At 41.5% G+C, this 20,096-nt stretch overlaps 1 protein-coding gene across 10 annotated transcripts in view; it reads left to right on the top strand.

Annotated features, from left to right (window-relative positions):
• Positions 1-20,096, top strand: part of SORCS2 (sortilin related VPS10 domain containing receptor 2) — a 929,896-nt gene that overhangs the window by 778,735 nt on the left and 131,065 nt on the right. For all 10 annotated transcript variants that reach the window (XR_012904391.1, XM_075930787.1, XM_075930782.1 and 7 more), the window contains 3 exons: positions 1,203-1,276; positions 12,382-12,446; positions 15,745-15,863. Coding sequence is in view for 9 of the 10 variants with exons in the window: in XM_075930787.1 (XP_075786902.1) it covers positions 1,203-1,276; positions 12,382-12,446; positions 15,745-15,863 (258 nt within the window). In the remaining variant the exon portion in view is untranslated. The remainder of the gene's footprint in view (positions 1-1,202; positions 1,277-12,381; positions 12,447-15,744; positions 15,864-20,096) is intronic.

Below are 20,096 nucleotides of genomic sequence, written 5' to 3' on the forward strand. Positions count from 1 at the left end.
GGATTTGAATTTCCCGGGCTTCATTTGCATAAAGCCGGCCGGCGCCATTTTTAAATGCCGGCAGTTCGAACCCCGTGCCGCGCGGCTACACGCGGCACGGAGTAGCTAGTTCGGATTAGGCGTCTAATTTGAACTAGCTGTACTCCTCGTGGAATGGCACGGGGTTCGAACTGCCAGCATTTAAAAATGGCGCCGGCCGGCTTTATGCAAATGAAGCCCGGGAAATTCAAATCCCGGGCTTCATTTGCAATTGCGGTATGCCTACATTACCCTCCTATTTCAAATTAGGAGGGTAGTGTAGACATACCCTAAGTCATCAGTGGGCAACCTAGACTAGTGAGTGGGCTGCATCAGTGGTCTTCCATCATCTCAGTGAGCCACAAGATGGTTATAACCAAAACAATCTCCTGGGATAGGGTAGTTTTGCTAATTGCACTTATGTGCGATTGAACCATAGCAGCGCTTTGACTGAATGCAGAAGGAGCGCGTGGCTCTCTCAGTCAATGTTGTGTACAATCAGAATGAAACACACATACCTCTGATTTAGGAGTGTGTCATTTTAGTAATACTCGTGGTGGGGGTGGGAAACTATGTGAAAAGAAACCAGCAGAATCTAGCAATCTTGCTTATGGGCAATGGTAAACAAAACATCTCGTGGCCTGCACGCTGAAACATCATGGGCCACAGGTTGTCCACCATGAGCATAAGTCTATCCATGTTCAGCAAAGCAATTAAGCATCTGATTGGTTTGTCAGGAAACTGAAGCCTGTGCTGAACAGTAAGCATCTTAAGCCTTGCAGAATAGGGACCCGGAGTATTTTTACTTGGCTGGCTGTGGCGTAGAAAGAACCAACGGAGGAAAAGTTCCTTTGCACTCCTTCCTCTTGCACAATCCCATGAGAATTAACAACAGCTGCCACTGATCCAAAATGAAATTGTGTATTGTTTTCAAATGAAGTCCCTGCCTGACAATTTTTCTCTTCTATATAGGAGGAAGTTTATCTTGGTTTTATTTGAGCAAAAAGATTTAAATATTGTTGCTTTGGAAAGCATTCTGGAAAGTTCCTTGACCTGATTTTGATTGATGTGAAATCTGTCATTTTAATAGCTTATTTCAAAGAGCCTTGGTTAGCCACAGTTTTAAAATTTTAATGGTTAGCAGTGGTCTGTCACTTAATATTTGTCTTTTTTTTTCTTTGAAGCTTTACGTGTCAGCTGATTTGGGGAAAAAATGGACTCTTCTGCAAGAACAAGTGTCAAAAGATCATATATTTTGGTAAGAGGCATACCTTGTTGTTAATCTCCAATGAACACATGAAAGGAAAATGTGTCTGATACTAATCATGCTAGGTCTTTCCTGAGGCAGGAGGAAGAAGAATAAAGCAAAGCTGACATCTTTTGCAGGGGCAATTCTAGTCTCCTGTTCGCCTGGGTCCAATCTTGCAAATTCATACTCATATTTATTCAGGCAAACAGCCTCATTGAATTGAGTGTAGGAGTTTTTAGCATGGTGGTCTAGTGATCTGGATTTAGAGAGAATTTTAATGTCCACTCAAACTGCACTTCATTTTACAAATAAAACTGATCTTTAGAAGCCAGACTTATCATACTAGATTGGAGTGGGCAATAAATGGCTTGTGGGCTGGATGTGGTTTGCCAGGGTTAGCCTTTGGCAGGCCGCCAGACCCTTTATTTACTTGCACATCTGCAGGTATTCTGCTTGGAGCTCACAGCCGCAATTTGCTGTTCCCGGCCAATGAGAGCCACAGGAAGTGCCATGGCTCTTTGCCAGGCCACCATTTCCCTCAGCTCTCATTGGCTGGGAATGGTGAATCATGGCCAGTGGGAGTTCTGAGCGGCCAGATCTATGGATGCAAGTAAATAAAGATAAATAAAGCATGACAGGCTAACCCTGGTGAACCACATCTGGTGAACCACGGACTGCTTATTTCCCACCCCTGATCTAGAGGGAAAAATCTATAGAGGATGAATCTTTTGTAATAGCTACATCTGTATAGAAAAATGTACGTTGCCAGAGAAGCACATGAAAAATCATGTTTTTGTCCAATTCACTTCGGCTAATACATATGAAAATGATGTGAACTTTTTTTTGCAAGTGTTATGCTGTTGATTCATATTTAGCTTGATTCATATTCATATTTCACTATGGAGCCCAGATCCCTTGCCACAGAACTCCTACCTAAGCAGCCATTTCTCATTTTGTATGTGTGAAACTGATTGTTCTTTCCTGAGTGGAGTACTTTGCATTTTTCCTTATTGAATTTCAACCTATTTATCTCAGACCATTTCTCTGGTTTGTCCAGAAAATCTTGCATTATAATCCTGTCCTCCAAAGCACTTGCAACCCTTCCAGTTTGGTATCATCCACAAACTTTATGTTCATTCTCTGTCCTATTATCTAAATCATTGATGAAGATACTGAACAGAACCAGTCCCCAAACTGATCCCCATGGAAACCTACTTATTATACCCTTTCAGCCTGATTGTGAACCATTCATAACTACTTTCTGGGAATGTTTATCCGACCAGTTACACATCTACCTTATATAGTAACTACATCTAGATTGTATTTCCCTAATTTGTTAATGAGAAGATGGAATCATAGAATGCTTGAACTGGAAGGGACCTTGAGAGATCATCAAGTCCAGTCCCCTGCCCTTACTGCAGGACCAAGATCACTGGAGACAGCATCAAATGCCTTAGTAAACTCTAGATCAGTGTTTCTCAAAGTGGGCCAGATCGCCCCTTCCCATGGCCCCCCTTGGCTGGAAATGGCTAAACAAAGCCAATAGGAGCCATAAGGCTTTGTGGCCATGGCACCGGTAAATAAACAAACTGGCGCGGCCAGTTAACAGGTTTCTCAAAGTGGTTTCATAGACTACTTTGAGAAACACTGATCTGGATATACCATATCTATTTCTTCCCCTTTCCCCAATCCACAAGGCTTGTTACCCTGTCAAAAAAAGTATCAGGTTGGTTTGACACAATTTGTTCTTCACAAATCCATGCTGAATGTTACTTATCACCTTATTATCATCTAAATGTTTACAAATGGATTCCTTAATTATTTCCTCCATTACCTTTCTGAGTACAGAAGTTAAGCTGACTGGTCTGTAATTTCCTGAGTTGTCCTTATTTCTCTTCTTTAAATTAGCACTATATTTGTCCTTTTCCAGTCCTCTGGAATCTGTCTTGTAGTCCATGACTTTTCAAACATAATAGCTAATGTCTCAGATACCTCCTCAATCAGCACCTTGAACATTGACTTGAATTCTAATTTTCAGTTAGAATTAGGGAAATTGTTTCTTTATTGCTATATCTCAATTCTTGAATAATATATATCCTTAAATCAGTGGAGAATGTCAATCCTGTGCTATAGAAATCTATTTTATTAAAATATAGGGTCTTTATTTTCATGAATGGATAAAAGAAACTTTATTTGTGTAGACCTATTTCACTCTGAAGACCAAAGTTCAATTCCTAACATGAACTCCCCTATGAGCAATCAGTCATTACTGGAGTCATGAATGTCAGCTGTAGTTGGTTTCTGCCTATTCAAATGCCAGGTGAAAGAGTGGATTTCAGACATGTTATGCTCTGAAGGGGAGAGAAGTGGAGACAGGATTTCACTGAATCTGTAATACTAAATGTTGTGTGAAAAGCTTTTGAATGTTAAGCCAAGAATCTGTATGGATCGTCATTCTGACATTTGGCTCGATTGGTTAAAATAATATTTCTTTTTTATTTTTGTGTGGAAATCAATATGACAAACAGCACTGGCACTGCTGTTAAGGTGAGATGGTCTGGGAGCATATTTTTATTACAAAGCATTTAAACATGAGGAGCTGACACCAAGCAGTGGACGTAGGAAAGCACTGAATGAGCAGTTGGAAGGATGATTTTTAAAGATGACATAATAAATTGCCCTGGCCACACCCAAAACATAAAGCAGTTGTAATTAAATCATATTATTTTATTGCATAAATCAGATTATTTTTTATTTCACCAAGTAACTCTCATTCCCAGGAGCCATTATTCTTTAAAGTTAATCAGAGTAGACATTTGCAACAGGCTTTTTTTTTTAAATCCCCACAGTATGATATGTAGTATAAACAGGTTTTTTTTTTATTTGGTCCTTCCATTGTAAGCAATGAATAAATACTCTTTTCTCTGGATTTTTAAGCAGTGCTTTGCTCTTCAACTGACAGTGTGAATTATAAAAATCAGCTTCAATTCCAAATCTTGAACCTATTAAAGTGCTAATAAGCATATGATTAACTGATTATATTATAGTGGTGCTGAAGAACAGACAGCGCATACCTGCTAGTTTTCACTGGGTCTTTGGTAGGAGGTTCATGGTACAGCAATGGAGGGGGTTTTGTCTGTTGTTTTTAGAGATGGCATTGTTGAGGATTTCTCGACATCACTATGAACCACAGTGAATTGCATGAAATATTTAACAGTGGAGCCCTTTTGTGTGCTTCTTGTGGAATCTACTTAGTGTAGATGAACTATACATCCATGACAGATTCCACCTAATTAGGTACCAGAGTGTTACTTCAGATGAATAAAGAGATTAAAAAAAAAGAGAGAGAAATGAAATCACCTCTCTCTCCCCCCAAAAAAATAACACTGGGCTTTTAAAATACTGAAGTTTTGTCCGTGTAGAGATAATATCCAAAGGTATCAACTTTATATGTATAGTGTGTGAAAGGTTATTGTTTCATATTTCAAGATGTATTGTGTGTTAACAACTTGTGTTTTTTATTCCCATATATTACTGTTGATCAAATTATAAGCGAGTACCCCTTTTTAGATTTTTTTGTGTGATTGAAATAAGTGAAAACTGTTATGTCAAGCTCACAAGGATAACAAATAATTAAATATAATAATATTTGTTAAAACTATTAAAGGCTTCACAAACTCAGAAGAACAAAGGAATTCTGAAGATAGAAATTCTTTGTGTTCTTTCTGAGAAATGTAAAATTTGCACAATGTATGTGAGGATACGTATGCAGACACAGGAACTTGTTTTACCATTCCATTACATAATTTTTTATGCAACTCCCTTAAAGTCAATGTTTTAACAGTGTAAAAACTGATGTAACAAAGTTACGGGACAGGTGTTTAACCCCTCCCCTGAACTGCAGAATGCTCTACATAATTAAGAGGTCTACGTGGTCTATTAATATTTATTTGTTATTAGGAGGCCTATTAATACTTATTTGCATAGAATCTACCCAAAAGATGAAATTCAGGCCACTCATGGTGCACATATGGGAACAAAGAAGGCCAAACCCCATGCGGACTGATTTATCCCTGATTTGCAGCTTGTTTAGTGATTTACAGTCTTGTACAGTTGGGATAAGCCACTACCAGATCAGACTGGTACTTTTATACACATTTGCTACAGGTATGCACAACTCCGCAATACAATTGGTTGGGAGATAAAAAAATAAGAATTTAGGACTGGATAAGATCACCTGGGTCATGAAGTCCAGCGCCCTACTATTACAAGTGACCCTACAATATAAGCCCTTTTATATAATTACCAAACTCCATTTTCAGACTAGGTATGTTTCTTGCCCCACTACTCCCATTAGGAAGTTTATTCAGAACTTCCTCTGATGGTTAGAAAACTACTTCACATTTCCACCCTAACATTGCTCATTGGCAGTTTAAAGCCACTTGTTCCTGTGCCAACATTGTCCTTTAGTATAAATAGCTCTTCCCTTACCTTATTGTTTAGCTGTCTGGTACGATTAATGTCCTCTACCACTCCCCTCATGGAAAATTTCACCCAAAACAAAAAAGGTCAAAATTTTCAGTGAAAATTTTTGTATTTTCATCAACAAATTAAGTCCTCTCCTAAGTCAGCTGCTAGCAACCAAATACCAAACTATCTTTGACTGAAAACTGCCAAAAATTGAGAATTTTTTAGCTGACGACTGATGAAAACTGAAAATGTTTGAAGTCTCTATTTTATTTATTTTTATTTTTTTGGTATGGAACTAAAAAATAAAAATGTTCAAGGAAAGCAGGCACCTTGAGAAAATGTTTGCTTCATTGAAAACCCAAATTGATGGAATGTTTTCAGACAGCCATGCTCCACAAAGTACAAGCCAGTTGAAAATCTGGCTCTATGGAGTCCACACTCCATAGATTTTCCAGGGTTGCAGAAAGAGTAGTCTAAGGTAATGTCAAGGAGTGTGGGCCACACCTTCGACCATGTACTCCAAAGATCCACCATGCGCGGCACACTGCTGATATCAGTTATGCACTTGGTACCAGTAATATGTATGACTGGATGTGTGGGCATTCCTCAGCCAGCTAGAATAATATTGCTTGTGTATCAATAATAACTTTGCCTATATTTGAGTATAAACGTCCCACAGAAATGGTAATATCTTCTAACTTAGCTGGGTAGATTCTAGACAAATAACTACTTTTTATCATTTCAGTGGGTAATATATGGTTAATTTAAGCATTTTTAAATTTGTATCAATATAAATGTTCACAGTTTGGGAAAGTATGGTGAGGGGGAGGGTCAGACAATAATTAGGCAATGACCAAAGATGATGAGATTCAAAAAGTTAATGCTTTATAACCATTAAAACACATATTGTAAACATCACATATTGAAACACACAAAGCAAATAACATTAGCAATCGTGAATAAGTTTTTAAGCAGCATTTTCTAATTTTGCCTATTTGTGCAGGGAAATATTTTTATTGACGTGTATGTACAGTGAAATCAATATTTACTGATAAAAGGCTACTCCTTCCAAATGTATATATAAACACGGACATAGAATTTTCAAATGTTTGTGTAAATCGTCACATCTAATACTGTATCTCCTTTGTTAAATTCAGTGAGGACTAGTGAAATTGTTAACAATGTTAGCATTTAAAGCATGGCTGGCCTGTGAGTTATTTAAATGAAGGAAGCAGTTCATACTTCACAGTTATTGTTTCCGGCTGTCTGCAAACTCAGTGCATTGGTGATATGTAATTCATGTTTTGCAGATGTTCTTTGCTCCCATAACTACAGAATAACTACTGAGACTGAATTTAAAAAAAAAGAAAGCTAAAGAACAATTCAGAAATCTATCCACGCCTCACCTTTGTGTCATCCCATACTTTGGGTGATATTAGCATATATTAGTGTAGCTGAGACTCAAATCTACTCTAGACTCTAGTGGTTTAAAAGTAATGCTTTTACCAGATGAGCCAAAAAGGAGGCCCCTCTCTTCATGCTGAATTAAACTTGTCTCAGCTGGCATTTTTTCTTTATGTATCTTACCAAACTGTAATAATGTGAAACAGAGTTTACATATAAAAACATGTATTGTCTGTACATGAATAAGGTTTTTAGCTAACTTGCCTGTTTCATTTTTGACTATCAATAGGATCAAGTCCACATTCAAGAGACTTATGGATAAGTTACGGAAAATGATTGTAATGGAAGAATACAAGAAAAACATCTGAACCAGAAAAAAAACCCCACATATGCGTTAGTTAGCCCCAAAGAACTTTAAAAAAAATCCACCAAACTTCTAATTTCTGTTCAAATAAATTTTTTAGAGGGAAGAGAGCTTCTGGGACTAAATGTCAGCCCATTCCACATTTATAAGAGATCAGTTGCAGCCTCTCACTCTAGTATGTTACAATGGAAACAAAAATATACTGCACAGATTCATACTTGACTTTTGCCACTGCTGTGCCGTTGTGAGGAATAAAGTTTTCAGGGGATCATTGTTAAGTCTGGGATATTAGAAGTATGAAAAGCTTAAAACTATTGACAGACATCTCAATCTATGTTTATGAAACCACTAGTGATAAATTATGGATACGAAAGGCTATTTAAAGTGAACCCCAAAAAGAAAATCTTTGCATTATTTATGACAGTGGTCTCTCCATCTCAGCTTTTGAAAATTTCAGCTGAAAGTTTCTGCAAGTTTGTTGCTCGGCTGTATGGGGTCAAGTGCAAAAAGTAAAATATTCAGCAAACAACATTCTTCTTCCCTAAAATATAGCTGTTGAGCTATTGTGGCTGATTTGACATATTACATATAACTAGATAGATATGTTCCATGCTGTAAAAGAAATTGAAGATCTCCCCGCCATTCACAATGCCTCAGTTTAAGCCATTCTGTAGGTTTAATAGCTTCTCTGATTTAGGATATTGTCCACAAAATACCACAATAGACTTTGCATTATGCAGACCGATTTCTCCATAAAAGCAAGATTTTACTCATTTGCAGAGTTGTTGACTCGAGTCCCACGACTTGAACTCGAGTCCAACTTAAGTTGCCTTTGGTGACTCGACTTGAGACTCAACTGGGGTTCATTGTTTGTGACTTGAGACTCAACTTGAGACTTTCGAATTTTGTTAAATTGACTTGGTGAAAAAATTGTCCGAAAATGCCGATATTGATGGCTTGTACAAAAGTGACTTGACATTTTTTAAATTAAGACTTGAGACACGACTTGGGACTTGACTCGAAAGTGACTTTATGGACTCGAGACTTGACTTGAGACTTGAACTGTAGTGACTTGAGACATAACTTGGACTTGACAATGACGACTCGAAGACAACACTGCTCATTTGTAATCTAGCAGTTTCCTGCTTTGTCTTATTTCCAGTTTCCACTTCTCATTTCTCTCCCCGTTAGTTTTGGCCAAAATGCTACTGCAAATATCCTTCTCATCAGTTCATCTGATCGTTATTTCCCTTATTCTTATGGCTTTTCTACAAAGCCTGCATATGAGTCAGAATGTAGTTTGCATCATCCTGGAGCAATTCAGAGGAGAACTTGTCACTTCAGAAGCACGGTTCCCTCCCTGCTTCTCTCATCTCTGTGGATGGGGCTACTAATCTGCTGCTGGCATACTACCATGTTGCTTCATGTATTCTAGCTAGCACATTGTGTAGTGGAGTCAAGGCTCCACCTATTCCCAACACACATTGTCTGAGGGATGGGTATCATCTACATGCACATTACCAAATCATAGTCTAGTTGTGAGTGTCACACTACCTTTCTTTTGCCATGAAGAGGTCAAACTTTTGATCTGCATCTTTGAAGGACTCAACAGCATCTCCACTCACTTCTCTTGCCACATTTTCTCCTCCACGCCATTTTAGTGCATACTAACCTTGTCCTCATACCAATCCTACTTAGAGGACTTAAGTGGGATTGAAGTGGTGCATTGACCTTGGGCTGATCCTCTGCACACAGATGAACACTTTCTATTTACAATAGCGCTTTTAGGACTCAATTGTTTATTTATAACCATTAACGTCCATTGAGAGCAAGTTGGTGTAATTCTAGTCAGGAACGTAGAATTCTTTCTCCTGCACACAGGGGACATTCAAACCATGTCCACTATGTGCTTCTTCAAGGAATGCAGCAAACTGACCCTGCACATCTGGCTAGCCTTGCTGACTGGCTTACCAGGAAGAGGGCCCTGTTCTCTCCACAGGTTGTTTTTTCCCCCCATAGGGTATTAGGAGGAACCAGGCCTTGCAGTTGTTTCTAGTTGATGTACAGGGGCAAAATGGCTTTTTATGCCTTCCCTATGGTTTGCACACTCCTGGAGTAGCCAGTTACAGTTTGGCCAGTGGCGGATTAGCCACTGGGATGACTAGGCCTATACCCAAGCCAACTGGGAGACCTCAGAAAAGATCTGCTGAAAAAATCCCAGGCCACCAGGTGGGACTTCCCCAGTAGAAGTCATGGGAGAAGGGGAGCTCCAGCACCACCTAACTCCATCCTTAGCAGAAACCATGAGGCAGCTAGGAAAGCCTCCAACCAGCAGCTTCTGACCCTATCCCCAGCAGAAGCTGCAGCTGGCAGGGAAGCCCCCAGCACTTCTTGACCCTGTTCCTGGCAGAAGTACAGGTAAGCTCCGAGCCCTGTACTCCTGCAGAAGTGCTAAGCAGGTGGGAAGGGGAGGAGACCTTGTGACCTGATGCTGATCCCCCAAAGAAGCTCAGGGGATAGCAGGAGAAGCCCCAGCACCTGGATCCTTCCTGCAGCCCTGGGACTGGAGGAACTCTCACTCCCCCTGTGTCCCCCAGGGCAGTGGCACAGGGACAAAAATTCTCTGGTCCTGAGGTCTCGGGAGGAGGAGGGGCAGAAAGGAGCATACATGTTGTGGGGGGTACAGAGGGAGAGGTGAAATGGGAGGACCCTGGGTGGAGCAGGGTGGGCCCCAGGGATGAGGCAGAAAGTGCTGGAGCTGCGGCAAGGCTACAGTTTGAAGGAGCAGAACAAAGGCAGGACCACAGGCCATAGGAGTACAGAGGGCTCCCCCTCACCAACTTGCTTTGACCCAGGACCACAGGAAACCTTAATCTGCTTGTTGCAGAGTAGGTACAGCCTTTTTACAGGAGTAGAGGTCACTTCACCCGAGAAAAAGGAAAAAACTGTATAGCACCAGTTAACCCTTCATTTGTGACCCTGGCTATCAAATATCAATAAAGCAGCACTTCCTCCCGGGGCAGTGTGACTTAATGGCCAGAGCTGCTGAGCAACCCTACCTCCCAGGGCAGTGCGGCTTAGTGGCCGGAGTGGCTAAGCAGCCCTTCCTTCTAAGGCCATATGGCCTAATGGCTGGAATCACTGAAAAACCCTTCCTCCCAGGACAGCATGGCCTAATGGCTGGAGTCAATAGAGTAGCCCACTTCTTTGGGATTGTGTAGCCTATTGCCCTTTTGGGGAAGTTGTGTGCCACTCGGAGGTATGGGAGTTCCAGTCCAGTGCTGATGGGGGTGGGAGAGTGCTCACTGCTGAGTCAGCAGGAATCCTCCCAGAACGCACTGACTGGTGCCCCAATTCACTTACCAGAGAAGTCCCTGGGTTGCTTTCTACCCTTTCTCCCTTCGCAATGCTCCATGGTTCTGCAGGTCTCTGGGCTCCTCAGCTGGCATAGCTCCCTCCAGTGCTATCTCTTCATCAGGCAGCCTGGAGTCCATCTGTTGCTCTGCATGCCATGGCTCTATAGTTGGAGCCTGTAGCAGTTCACTGGAAAGAGTCTGCAGTTTGCATCCTACCACCTCAGCAGGCTGCCCAGACTGAGCTGTTCTGCTTCCTTTTATACTGTGCCTACAGGCTGAGCATGTCAGCAAACTCAGAGATGTGGGGCTTCCTCATCCTGCAAAGCAGAGTTAACCCTGGTCCGAGGTAGATACACTCCATCATACTGCCTCTGATCCTTAATCTTTAGCCTTAAGACAATCCCATCAATGCCTCTAATCAATCAGTCATTAAACAATTATGTCTGTTCAAAATAAAATGTCCTTTATTGCTCTTTATTGTTACTAACCATTTCAAAGTCATCATTTGCTTTACGTATTTTAGTGGGTTTAAAAAAAAATCTAAATTGCACTTTCTTAGTCCATTTATTTTCTCTCTTTGTCTTTGTCATGTCTGCTGATTTTATGGGCTCTTTTATTTTACTAGGGTTGGCCTTGAAAAAGCCACTGCAGATGTGGGAGTGTGAATTGGATTCTGCTTTGCTGGGTTTAGGGTCATCAGAATTGTCCCCAAAATTTTCCTAACAGAATCTTCCTTGCAAATAATGTAAGAGGCAGAAATACGACCATTTCATTTTCTAATCCTGGATTATGATAAAAGTTCTGAGGGCTAAAAATCAGCGTTTGACTGAACCAATCTGATGCTGGATCTATTCTGAGGGAATCAGTCTGGATATCTCTGTAATTTTTTTTATAAGTTTTATAAGTTAAAATATCCTTTGAGTTCCAACTAAATTTCATTCTCAGGATTTCCCTCTGAAAATTGTTCCTCATTTTTAAATTGCTTTGTCAAAATAGAATCTATAGTTCCAGTGCACGTGTATAACTGACAGTGGCTCTGTCAGGATTAGAAGATTTCTAATACAAAAATAACTCTGCACATTTCTTAGTAATATATCTTTCCTCCGGTCACTAATGTCAGAGATAGTTGTAAAAGAGGATGTGCTAACATTAAGTACTGTATAATTATAAAATTAGGAAAGGATTAAATTGGGATTACCACAGAATGACAGAGTGTTATTTACTGTTCCCCACTGATTTCTGTCCCTTTCCCCAGTTGAACTTATTGTATATCCTGGTTGTATGTGTGTTCCAATAATGGAGATTCTAGTAAAAACAGAAAAAGCAAAGCATAATACCGAGAACAAGAAATGTCTGATTTCCATCAAAATGTTAGTAATCTAAAATTATAAATGGGATTTATTTTAAATGTCCAAATAGGATGTGGGAACAGTGTCATACAAAATCTTTCTATTTTTCTATCCATGTACTTATTATGCCTGTAGCAGACCCAAGATAACTTAATTATATTATGTTCTCAGGGCCGTTGCTGGAATTGACAGAGACCCTGATTTGGTTCATATGGAAATCCAGGACCCCAGTGGAGGTATGCTAATGAAAGTTTTAGCAGTTGATACCCTGGTCTATGGCTATTTCTTTTGATTCTAAAGAATACTTTTTGTATTCATTTGTAAAACAGTGGGAAGAAACATTTTCCACATGTCAGATTCTTGCTCTGTTTATATATATTCAGCAAAACTGTCCTGATATATAAAAATGTAGTATGATTTAAAATGTACTTGTTTTCCACTCTGAAATAAATTGAAGTCAAGATGCTATGCTCCAGTGAAAAAGCCCATTAATAGTGCAATTTGTTCTGGCACTTAAACGTTGAACATTTTTTCCCGATTTGCAAATACAGCTGGCAGTGCAATGTAGTGTTGGGTAAGTGTCTGCTAGAGTGAATCCTTGCATATGTCAGTTCCACTGAATTAAGTCTTCTCCAAGAAAATCCTTGTGTTATACATTCAGCATAGTTTTTTTAAAACAAACAAACAAGTTATTACAGGTTGGACCTCCCTGGTCTGGCACCATCGGGACCTGACCAATCCCAGACAAGAAAATTTTCCGGACCAGGGGAGGTCTCCAGCCGCTGGCCTTCAAGCCCATTGCCTGCTGCTGGTAGGCTTCTCCAGCAGGCATCCTGCCTCCTCCAGCCCCCAAGCCTTGCTGGGCTGCTTACCTAGCTGCTGCCAGCTCCCTGGGCAGCACATGCTCCAGCTCCTGCCACAGGGCTCTGGCCCTGCACATCCAGGAGCATCTGCGGAGCTCCAGCCCTGGAGCTCTGTACTCCAGGAAGTAGCTAAGGGACTCTGGTCCCATCCCCACACTTCAGGGGGCTGCCAGGAGACTCTGGCCCTGCACTGCCTAGGGGCTCCGACCTCAGCCCGGTGCTCCCGGACCTTGGCCCCACGATGCTGTGGGATGCTGGAGATTGCTGCGAGGCTCAGGCCCTCATTCCACACTGCTCACAGCCAGGCTACTGACTTTGTTGCCCCATCCCCTCTGGCTCTTCTGCCATTTGGCTCCACGTTTTCTGGTCCAGGAGCACCCGTAGTCCTGCCTGACCCCCAATGTTGCTGGACCAAAGTGTGCTGGTTTTTGGAGGCTGTCTTCTTAGGAATGTGGCTGCCTTCTTAGGAATAGTACCTTTGAAAGATGGTTTAGTTGTGTGGATGATCATCCTAGCTGACAAACACATTGTAAAGGGTGTATAACTTAACCTTTCTCAACATGATAGCTCTTTCTCCATACCCCTACATTTACCACTAAGAAAAATTAAAACCAACCCCTAAGAATCTGGTACCTAAAGTTCAGCTCCTAAATCCAGGTGGTCAGAGATCACAAAAGCTCAGAGCAATTGCAGGTCCCAATGAATTCCTGAATAGGAGGTTGGCTTACTGAGGGGAGATTCATAAGAGCTGGATGGAAGGACATTTCGAATTCATTCAGAAGAATATTGTTAGGATTTCAATGAAAGAGCAGCGCTCCCCTGATGCAACATCAGCCTCTCTTGCCCCTGCAGCTGTTCTTCAGAAGACAGTGGCCAGTCAGGCTTACATGTGGCAGGAGATCCATTGTCATGACTTCACTCCTCCTCCATCCAACCCTACCCTCAAATTGCTGTGTGGTGATAATTCCTATTATTAGATTAATGGATTCTTAAAATATTTCAGAGTGGTTCTGTGAAGTGCTGGCTTTTTTTTTTCTGGTAGACTTTCTCTTACCTCCACTTGCCTGATGAAATAATTTCCATTTTACCCGCGGCTCTCCACAGTTAGAAGAAAAGGGTCAGGGAGTTGTCCCTTGGTATTTTTTTTAATTAGATATGAATTACGCTATGCGTTTTGGCTCTCTATTCCATTCGCCATCAAGGCTATATAGAGAGTGGCCATTTGCAAAATTCATGTCCACATATAGGTTTGGAATACAAATTTCTCCAAAACTTAAAGGGGGCAAGAGCAGGACCTATTATGTTTGGTTCTTGATTTTATAACTCATCTGCAATATAGCTATTAATTAAACAACATCAGTGTAATGATATTTTATCACCTATTTGCTTAAGTTCAATGAGAAAGCTCAACCACGTGTATTTGGTATGATTCCCTCAGTGCACCATCACAAGTAATTTGTGTGTTTTACTTATTTTCTAAAGAAGAATCTGAGAAAAGAACACTGTTCTCTTACATGCATTTATTTCCTGGCTGAGTCCTTTAGTGCTTTATTTGGCCTTGTTGAGGTCAACAGACATTTGGCAATTGACATCAATGGAAGCAGGATGAAGCTCTTTGTACCTTTATTAGATTAGAGGCCTTAGTGGTTTCATGCTTGTCCATGTGAATTATGAATAACTAAAGAAATGTTGAAGGCACTTTGCTGTGTTTGCTCCAATTTCCTTGTGAAGATGGTTTGGAGATAAGCAGTAGAGTGTGGAGTCCTGCAGCTTCAGATCCTGGTCCAGATTTTAAAACAGTCCCAAAAGTCTGGCACTGTTTGGATTTCATGTTCTGATTTGGACCTTCTCTAAAAAAATCAAGACAAAGGGGGTCATAGGAGATAAGTTTCTTCTCACACTGCAGGAATGATGAAACAGACGAGTGGTAAAGTTTTGCTGATTCAGACTCTGCTGGAAGCGAAATGATGTATAGTGTTCTTATCTCAGGCTTGGGAGACAGAAATTTCCCTTATAGTTATGGGCAAATCCTGTAGGACTGGTCTGACTGTGCGCAGTGCACAGAGCCCTAACGTGGGACAAGAATGTGCAAGGCTCCACCATAAGAGGAGTTCTGTTCCATAGCAGGTTGATATACATAGTAGGTGGGAGCACTTTGCTCCATTCATTAGATGGGAACGGATTGCTACCAGTCCCACTCAGCACCCCATCTTGGGTGACTCATTCTGTGAAGAAGAAAAAGTGATTAGGGCCAAATATTGTGGGCCAGTGCAAATACTATGAGTCATAGCCTCAGCTGGTGAAAATCAGCATAGGCTTTTTATGTAGGCCATTTACCCTTCAAATAGATGTTTTAATCTGCAAGGAAAATCCTAAAACATTTACTAGGAATTATAACATCATCTGTTCCTTACTCTTTCTGGGCCTCAGTTTTTCTCACCATGAAATGAGGCAAATTCCTTTTTACCTCTGAGAAGAGAGGTGAGGATTCAGTAGTTAATGTGCATCTAGAACTTTGGCAGTTAAAAGGTTTCAGTGTGAGGGTAGGTGTAATTATTTTATAGATGACTATACTGATGAATGTTGTGCTTCCCCTACACAAACAGAATTTCAAGATGTTTGCTTCTCTGTCTTTGAAACCCTTGTAAAATGTTTCTCCCTCTACCCTCAGGTTATCGCTACATCACCTGTCAGATTCAGAATTGCTCTGATAAAACACTGACAGTCCAGTTTGCTGGCAGCATCGACCGGGATTCCTTGACTGTGCAAGATGACTACATATTCCTCCAGGTAATGTCACTTACTGCAGACACAGGCCAGTGTTAAATTCAGAATTGGGAAAAATAAGCCACACAGCAAAACAATAGCATAAGAAAACAAAGAAACCTAACACAGTCTAGAAGTAGATTATGAGTCTTCATATATAAGACATTCCACGGTTCTTATGAAAGATGATGCATTTTAACCCAACACAAATCTTGGGCTCATATCACCTTTGGAGTTTGATTTATCATTTCATTTAGATGACACTAGCTTTGCCAAGATTTAGGTTGGACTCTATGGGCTAATTCCTGTTAATGCTAGTGTAAATTAGGAAGTATTTAGTATTTGCAGTCAAATTCTCAGGCTTTGTTCTAGTTTCTTTTCACTGATTTTACAGCACAAAGCAGGCAGAAAGCTGGCTGAGTGACAGCCGTGGGTATTTGTATATGTTGAATTGACATTGTAGCCAGTTTTTTGATCCTCAGCTGCTTATGTAGCCAGGATGTTGGGAATGGCTCTGGAACAAATAGCACTGTGGCCGGTGTTGGCTGGTGGAGTGACCCCAGTGTCTCTTTAGAACCACTCCAGTGGTGTAGTTTAGACTAGCCTTCAGGTTTCTCCAAGTTACATTGGGGCTGTTTCATCCATTAGCAGCCACAGGATCTGGGAAGCAGCAATATGGCAGGAGGCCACCTACCTCCTCTCCCTCCCAGTTAGTCTATGTGTGAGCTTGGCACAACAGCTGATGATAACATGAGTCTGTCCCCAGTGCAGGACAGAAATGCTGGAGGGAATAGCCAACACTCTCCCAGAGAATGGAGCAGCCTTTGCATTCCTACTACAAGCTATTTGGAGAAGGATTCCTCCCCAGTCATCCCCAAATTCCTCATAGGGTAGTGTTTCTGTGCACTGCCCCCTACTCAGTTCTGTAGCAAAATGCCACATTTTAGCCCCAATTTGTTATAGTCTGCTTGCTTTGTCGCCTACAGGAAAGCAATATTGTTTTTACTAGGTGATATTAGAAGAGATCTCTCAGCTCCACAGCCTTGGGGTACATTAGATTGGCTTTTCCACAGCTTTTTTTCCCTTGTGGCCTATTTCTTTCAGGGGAATACATCAGTACAGGAACAAAGAAACTGTCATCCATGTTGCTGAGACCTGCAGTCTGGGGCTGGGTCCAGACTCAGGGGTTTTTCCAAAAAAAGTAGCCTTTTTTTGAAAAAACTTCACCTATGTCTAGACTGCAACCGAGTTCTTTTGAAATTAAATCGAAAGAACGTGGCTTTTCTTTCGACGGCGGTAAATCTCATTTCACGAGGAAGAACGCCTTTTTTCAAAAGTGCTCTTTCGAAAAAAGGCGTTCTTGAATGCCAACAGGGCTTTTTAGAAAGAGAGCATCCAGACTCACTCGCTGCTTTCATTCGAAAAAGCGGCTTGCTTTTTCGAAAGTACTGCTTGCAGTCTAGACGCTCTTTTTCAAAAGAGGCTTGCAGTCTAGACATAGCCTGGAGGCGCACATGACATGAAATATTTATCACCACAAACCAACTACAAAATGCAGTTGGAAAGGAAATTTTGAATTAAATTTGGCATTTGCCAGCCCAAACCATGCATGGGAGGCAGCCATTGCACTCAAAGGTAGCTCCCACGAGGCATGTTTTAAAATCCATTTCACAGTTACTAGATGGTGAAAAGTGCCTCTCTCAATGTGTACTTCCAGACTACTATGCTCAGTATGACACAGGCTGTTTCCTTGTCAAACACCAGTGTTATTTTAGGAGAGTACACATTTGTAAGCAGTGTTGTTCTGATCTGAACAACATAGAAATGAGTTGAAACCTACCCACTGTAAATTGAAAGGTAACAGAAAACCACTACAAACAAACTTGGTGTGGAATCTCATCTTCTGATGAACTGGCCATTATCGATGATAGTGAATGCGAGGTGCCCTTACTCCATGGGAGGAATAGATTCTTTCAGTGTTTCCTTTCATAGTATTTGTGGGAAATCACATTAATATGGTGTCTTTCGCTCACTGGATCACTGTAAAACTCACCTGGTATAGACATGGGCCTAGATTGTGGGTTTTTCAGGAAAGGAACCATTCTTTCTTCAGTGTCTAGAAAGCACCTAACACATCATTGCTGTTACCACACATAAACACAATAATAATAATAATCATATATATAGTAGCCAAATGTCTGTAACTCTGTAATGCTGAAATGCTGGCTGTTCCCTCTGGGTGGCGCTGTTGCCTCCCGCCATGGCACTGGGCTGACTTCTGCGCCACTCAGCCGAGCCGCCGTGCAGGAGCAAGCAGCACAGTGGCCGTTTGGGCTTCGCGCTCCTCATGCAGCACCCCCATGCTGCATGGGGAACGCAGACCCCAAACGGCTGCTTGCGCCACTTGCTGCCACGTGGTGGCCCGGCTGAGTGGCGCTGAAGTCAGCCGAGCACCATGGTGGGAGGCAACAGCGCCACCCAGAGGGAACAGCCAGGGGGTGGGGCCTGGATGAGCGTGCGTCTCTGATGTCAGGAAAGGGCGCTGGATTCAAAAGGAAGAAAGCGGAGCAGACACAGAGGACGTGGAGGAAACAGAGAGGAGAATGAAGGAGGCGGAGGACAGCAAGAGAGAGAGAGTGAGAGAGATGCAGCAGGAGGAGGAGAACAGAAACAGAGTGAGAGGCAGGAGGGGAAGAAGAGAAAGGGAGATGGAGAGAGAGGCAGGAGGCAGATGAGCGCTGAGAGAAAGAGAGAGGGTGAGGCAGTAGGAGGAGAAGAGAGAGAGAGGCCGTTTGTGCTGCTTGCTCCCACGCAGCGGCCCGGCTAAGTGGCGCAGAAGTCACTGCGGCGGGAGGCAAAGGGGGGACCTGGATGAGTGTGCATCCCCAACGGAGACAGAGAAGAGCGGAGAGAGAGTGAGAGGCAGGTGAGGGAGAAGAGATAGAGAGAGAGACAGAAGGCGGAGGAGAGCTGAGAGAGAGGAGGGAGGCAGTTGGAGGAGAAGAGAAAAAGAAAGAGACATGGAGTGAGAGACCAGAGGCTCAGGAGAGAAGACCAACGTGGAGGAGAGACCTGAAAATCCCGTCTTATGATGGGCTAATTGGCTAGTAATTAATAAATACAATGTGCTGCCACGTGTAGCACTTCCAGTTTTCATGGAGTTAGGGACCAATATTTGGAGAGGAAACCAAATGAATGTCTCCCAGGGCATCAGATACACTGATGATATTGCAATTATAAAGCACAGAACATAAAGCTGTTGCCAGATTACCACAGTCAAGGAAGTAGCTTTTGTGTAATGAGGAAAGTCATGCCATGCTTGGACTAGACACTATCAGGTGTATCTCCCTGATTCAAACTGTTACACCAGGATGTCTACATTTACTGTTACAATTAATAAAACTAGTATTTAACAAAAATAAATGCAAATGGGAGGTGTTTAGTTTTATCTCGTAGTTAACAAATCACATTCTTAAAAGCTTCACATTTTTTATGCCAATAAAAAGGAGATGGATGGGAAAGAAGTGTAAAAATGATGCCAGTGTTCAGTTCATTATTACATTTAAAATATTCAGGTGGATAGATCTGTGGTCACGCAGCAGTTCTATTTTTATCAAGCAAAGGTCGAATTTGCATGTTTCAGCATAGTTTGTTCTTTAAGCCAATTCATTTTTTTTAAACGTGTAATTAAATATGTGATGCTGTAGGGCCAACTCCCAGGGTCCTCAATTAGCTTCAACTACAGCAAACTCCAACTGATTTAAATGGGTGTTTTGTATGAGTAAAATCCCCAGCAGTTAGTCCTAGGAGTTTGTTTTGAAAAATACATCAAAACTTAGCTTTTCAGTGTACCGTCTACGAATAGGACCAAAGCATTCCATAAGGACTTACATTGCCTCACTAGCTGCCTTCTGTATTGTGATATTTTTATCCATCATCCCTCCCTGTGCTCTGGGGGATATCCTTTCTGAGAAAGCTGAGGTAGAGAAGACTGAGCCCAGAAAGAAAGGTTCACTGCACATTCATCTTTTAATCCAGCTTCTACTATGGCAATAAAGATTTTCTTCTGTATTAATCAAGCTTTGTTTGAGAACTTGAAGTAGAAATTGCCACATATTTTCTGATAAATAGGAAACCGTATTTAAAAGCCTTTTCCCTGCCACAATGGAGGTGGCTATGTCAGATGTGTAACATTATTACATTGATTCAGGATATCCATCCCTCTACAAAAGGAGAGGATAGAGTCTGAAAGGGAAG

The sequence above is a fragment of the Pelodiscus sinensis genome, chromosome 5, assembly GCF_049634645.1.
Source record: "Pelodiscus sinensis isolate JC-2024 chromosome 5, ASM4963464v1, whole genome shotgun sequence".
NCBI classification, from domain to species: Eukaryota; Metazoa; Chordata; order Testudines; family Trionychidae; genus Pelodiscus; species Pelodiscus sinensis.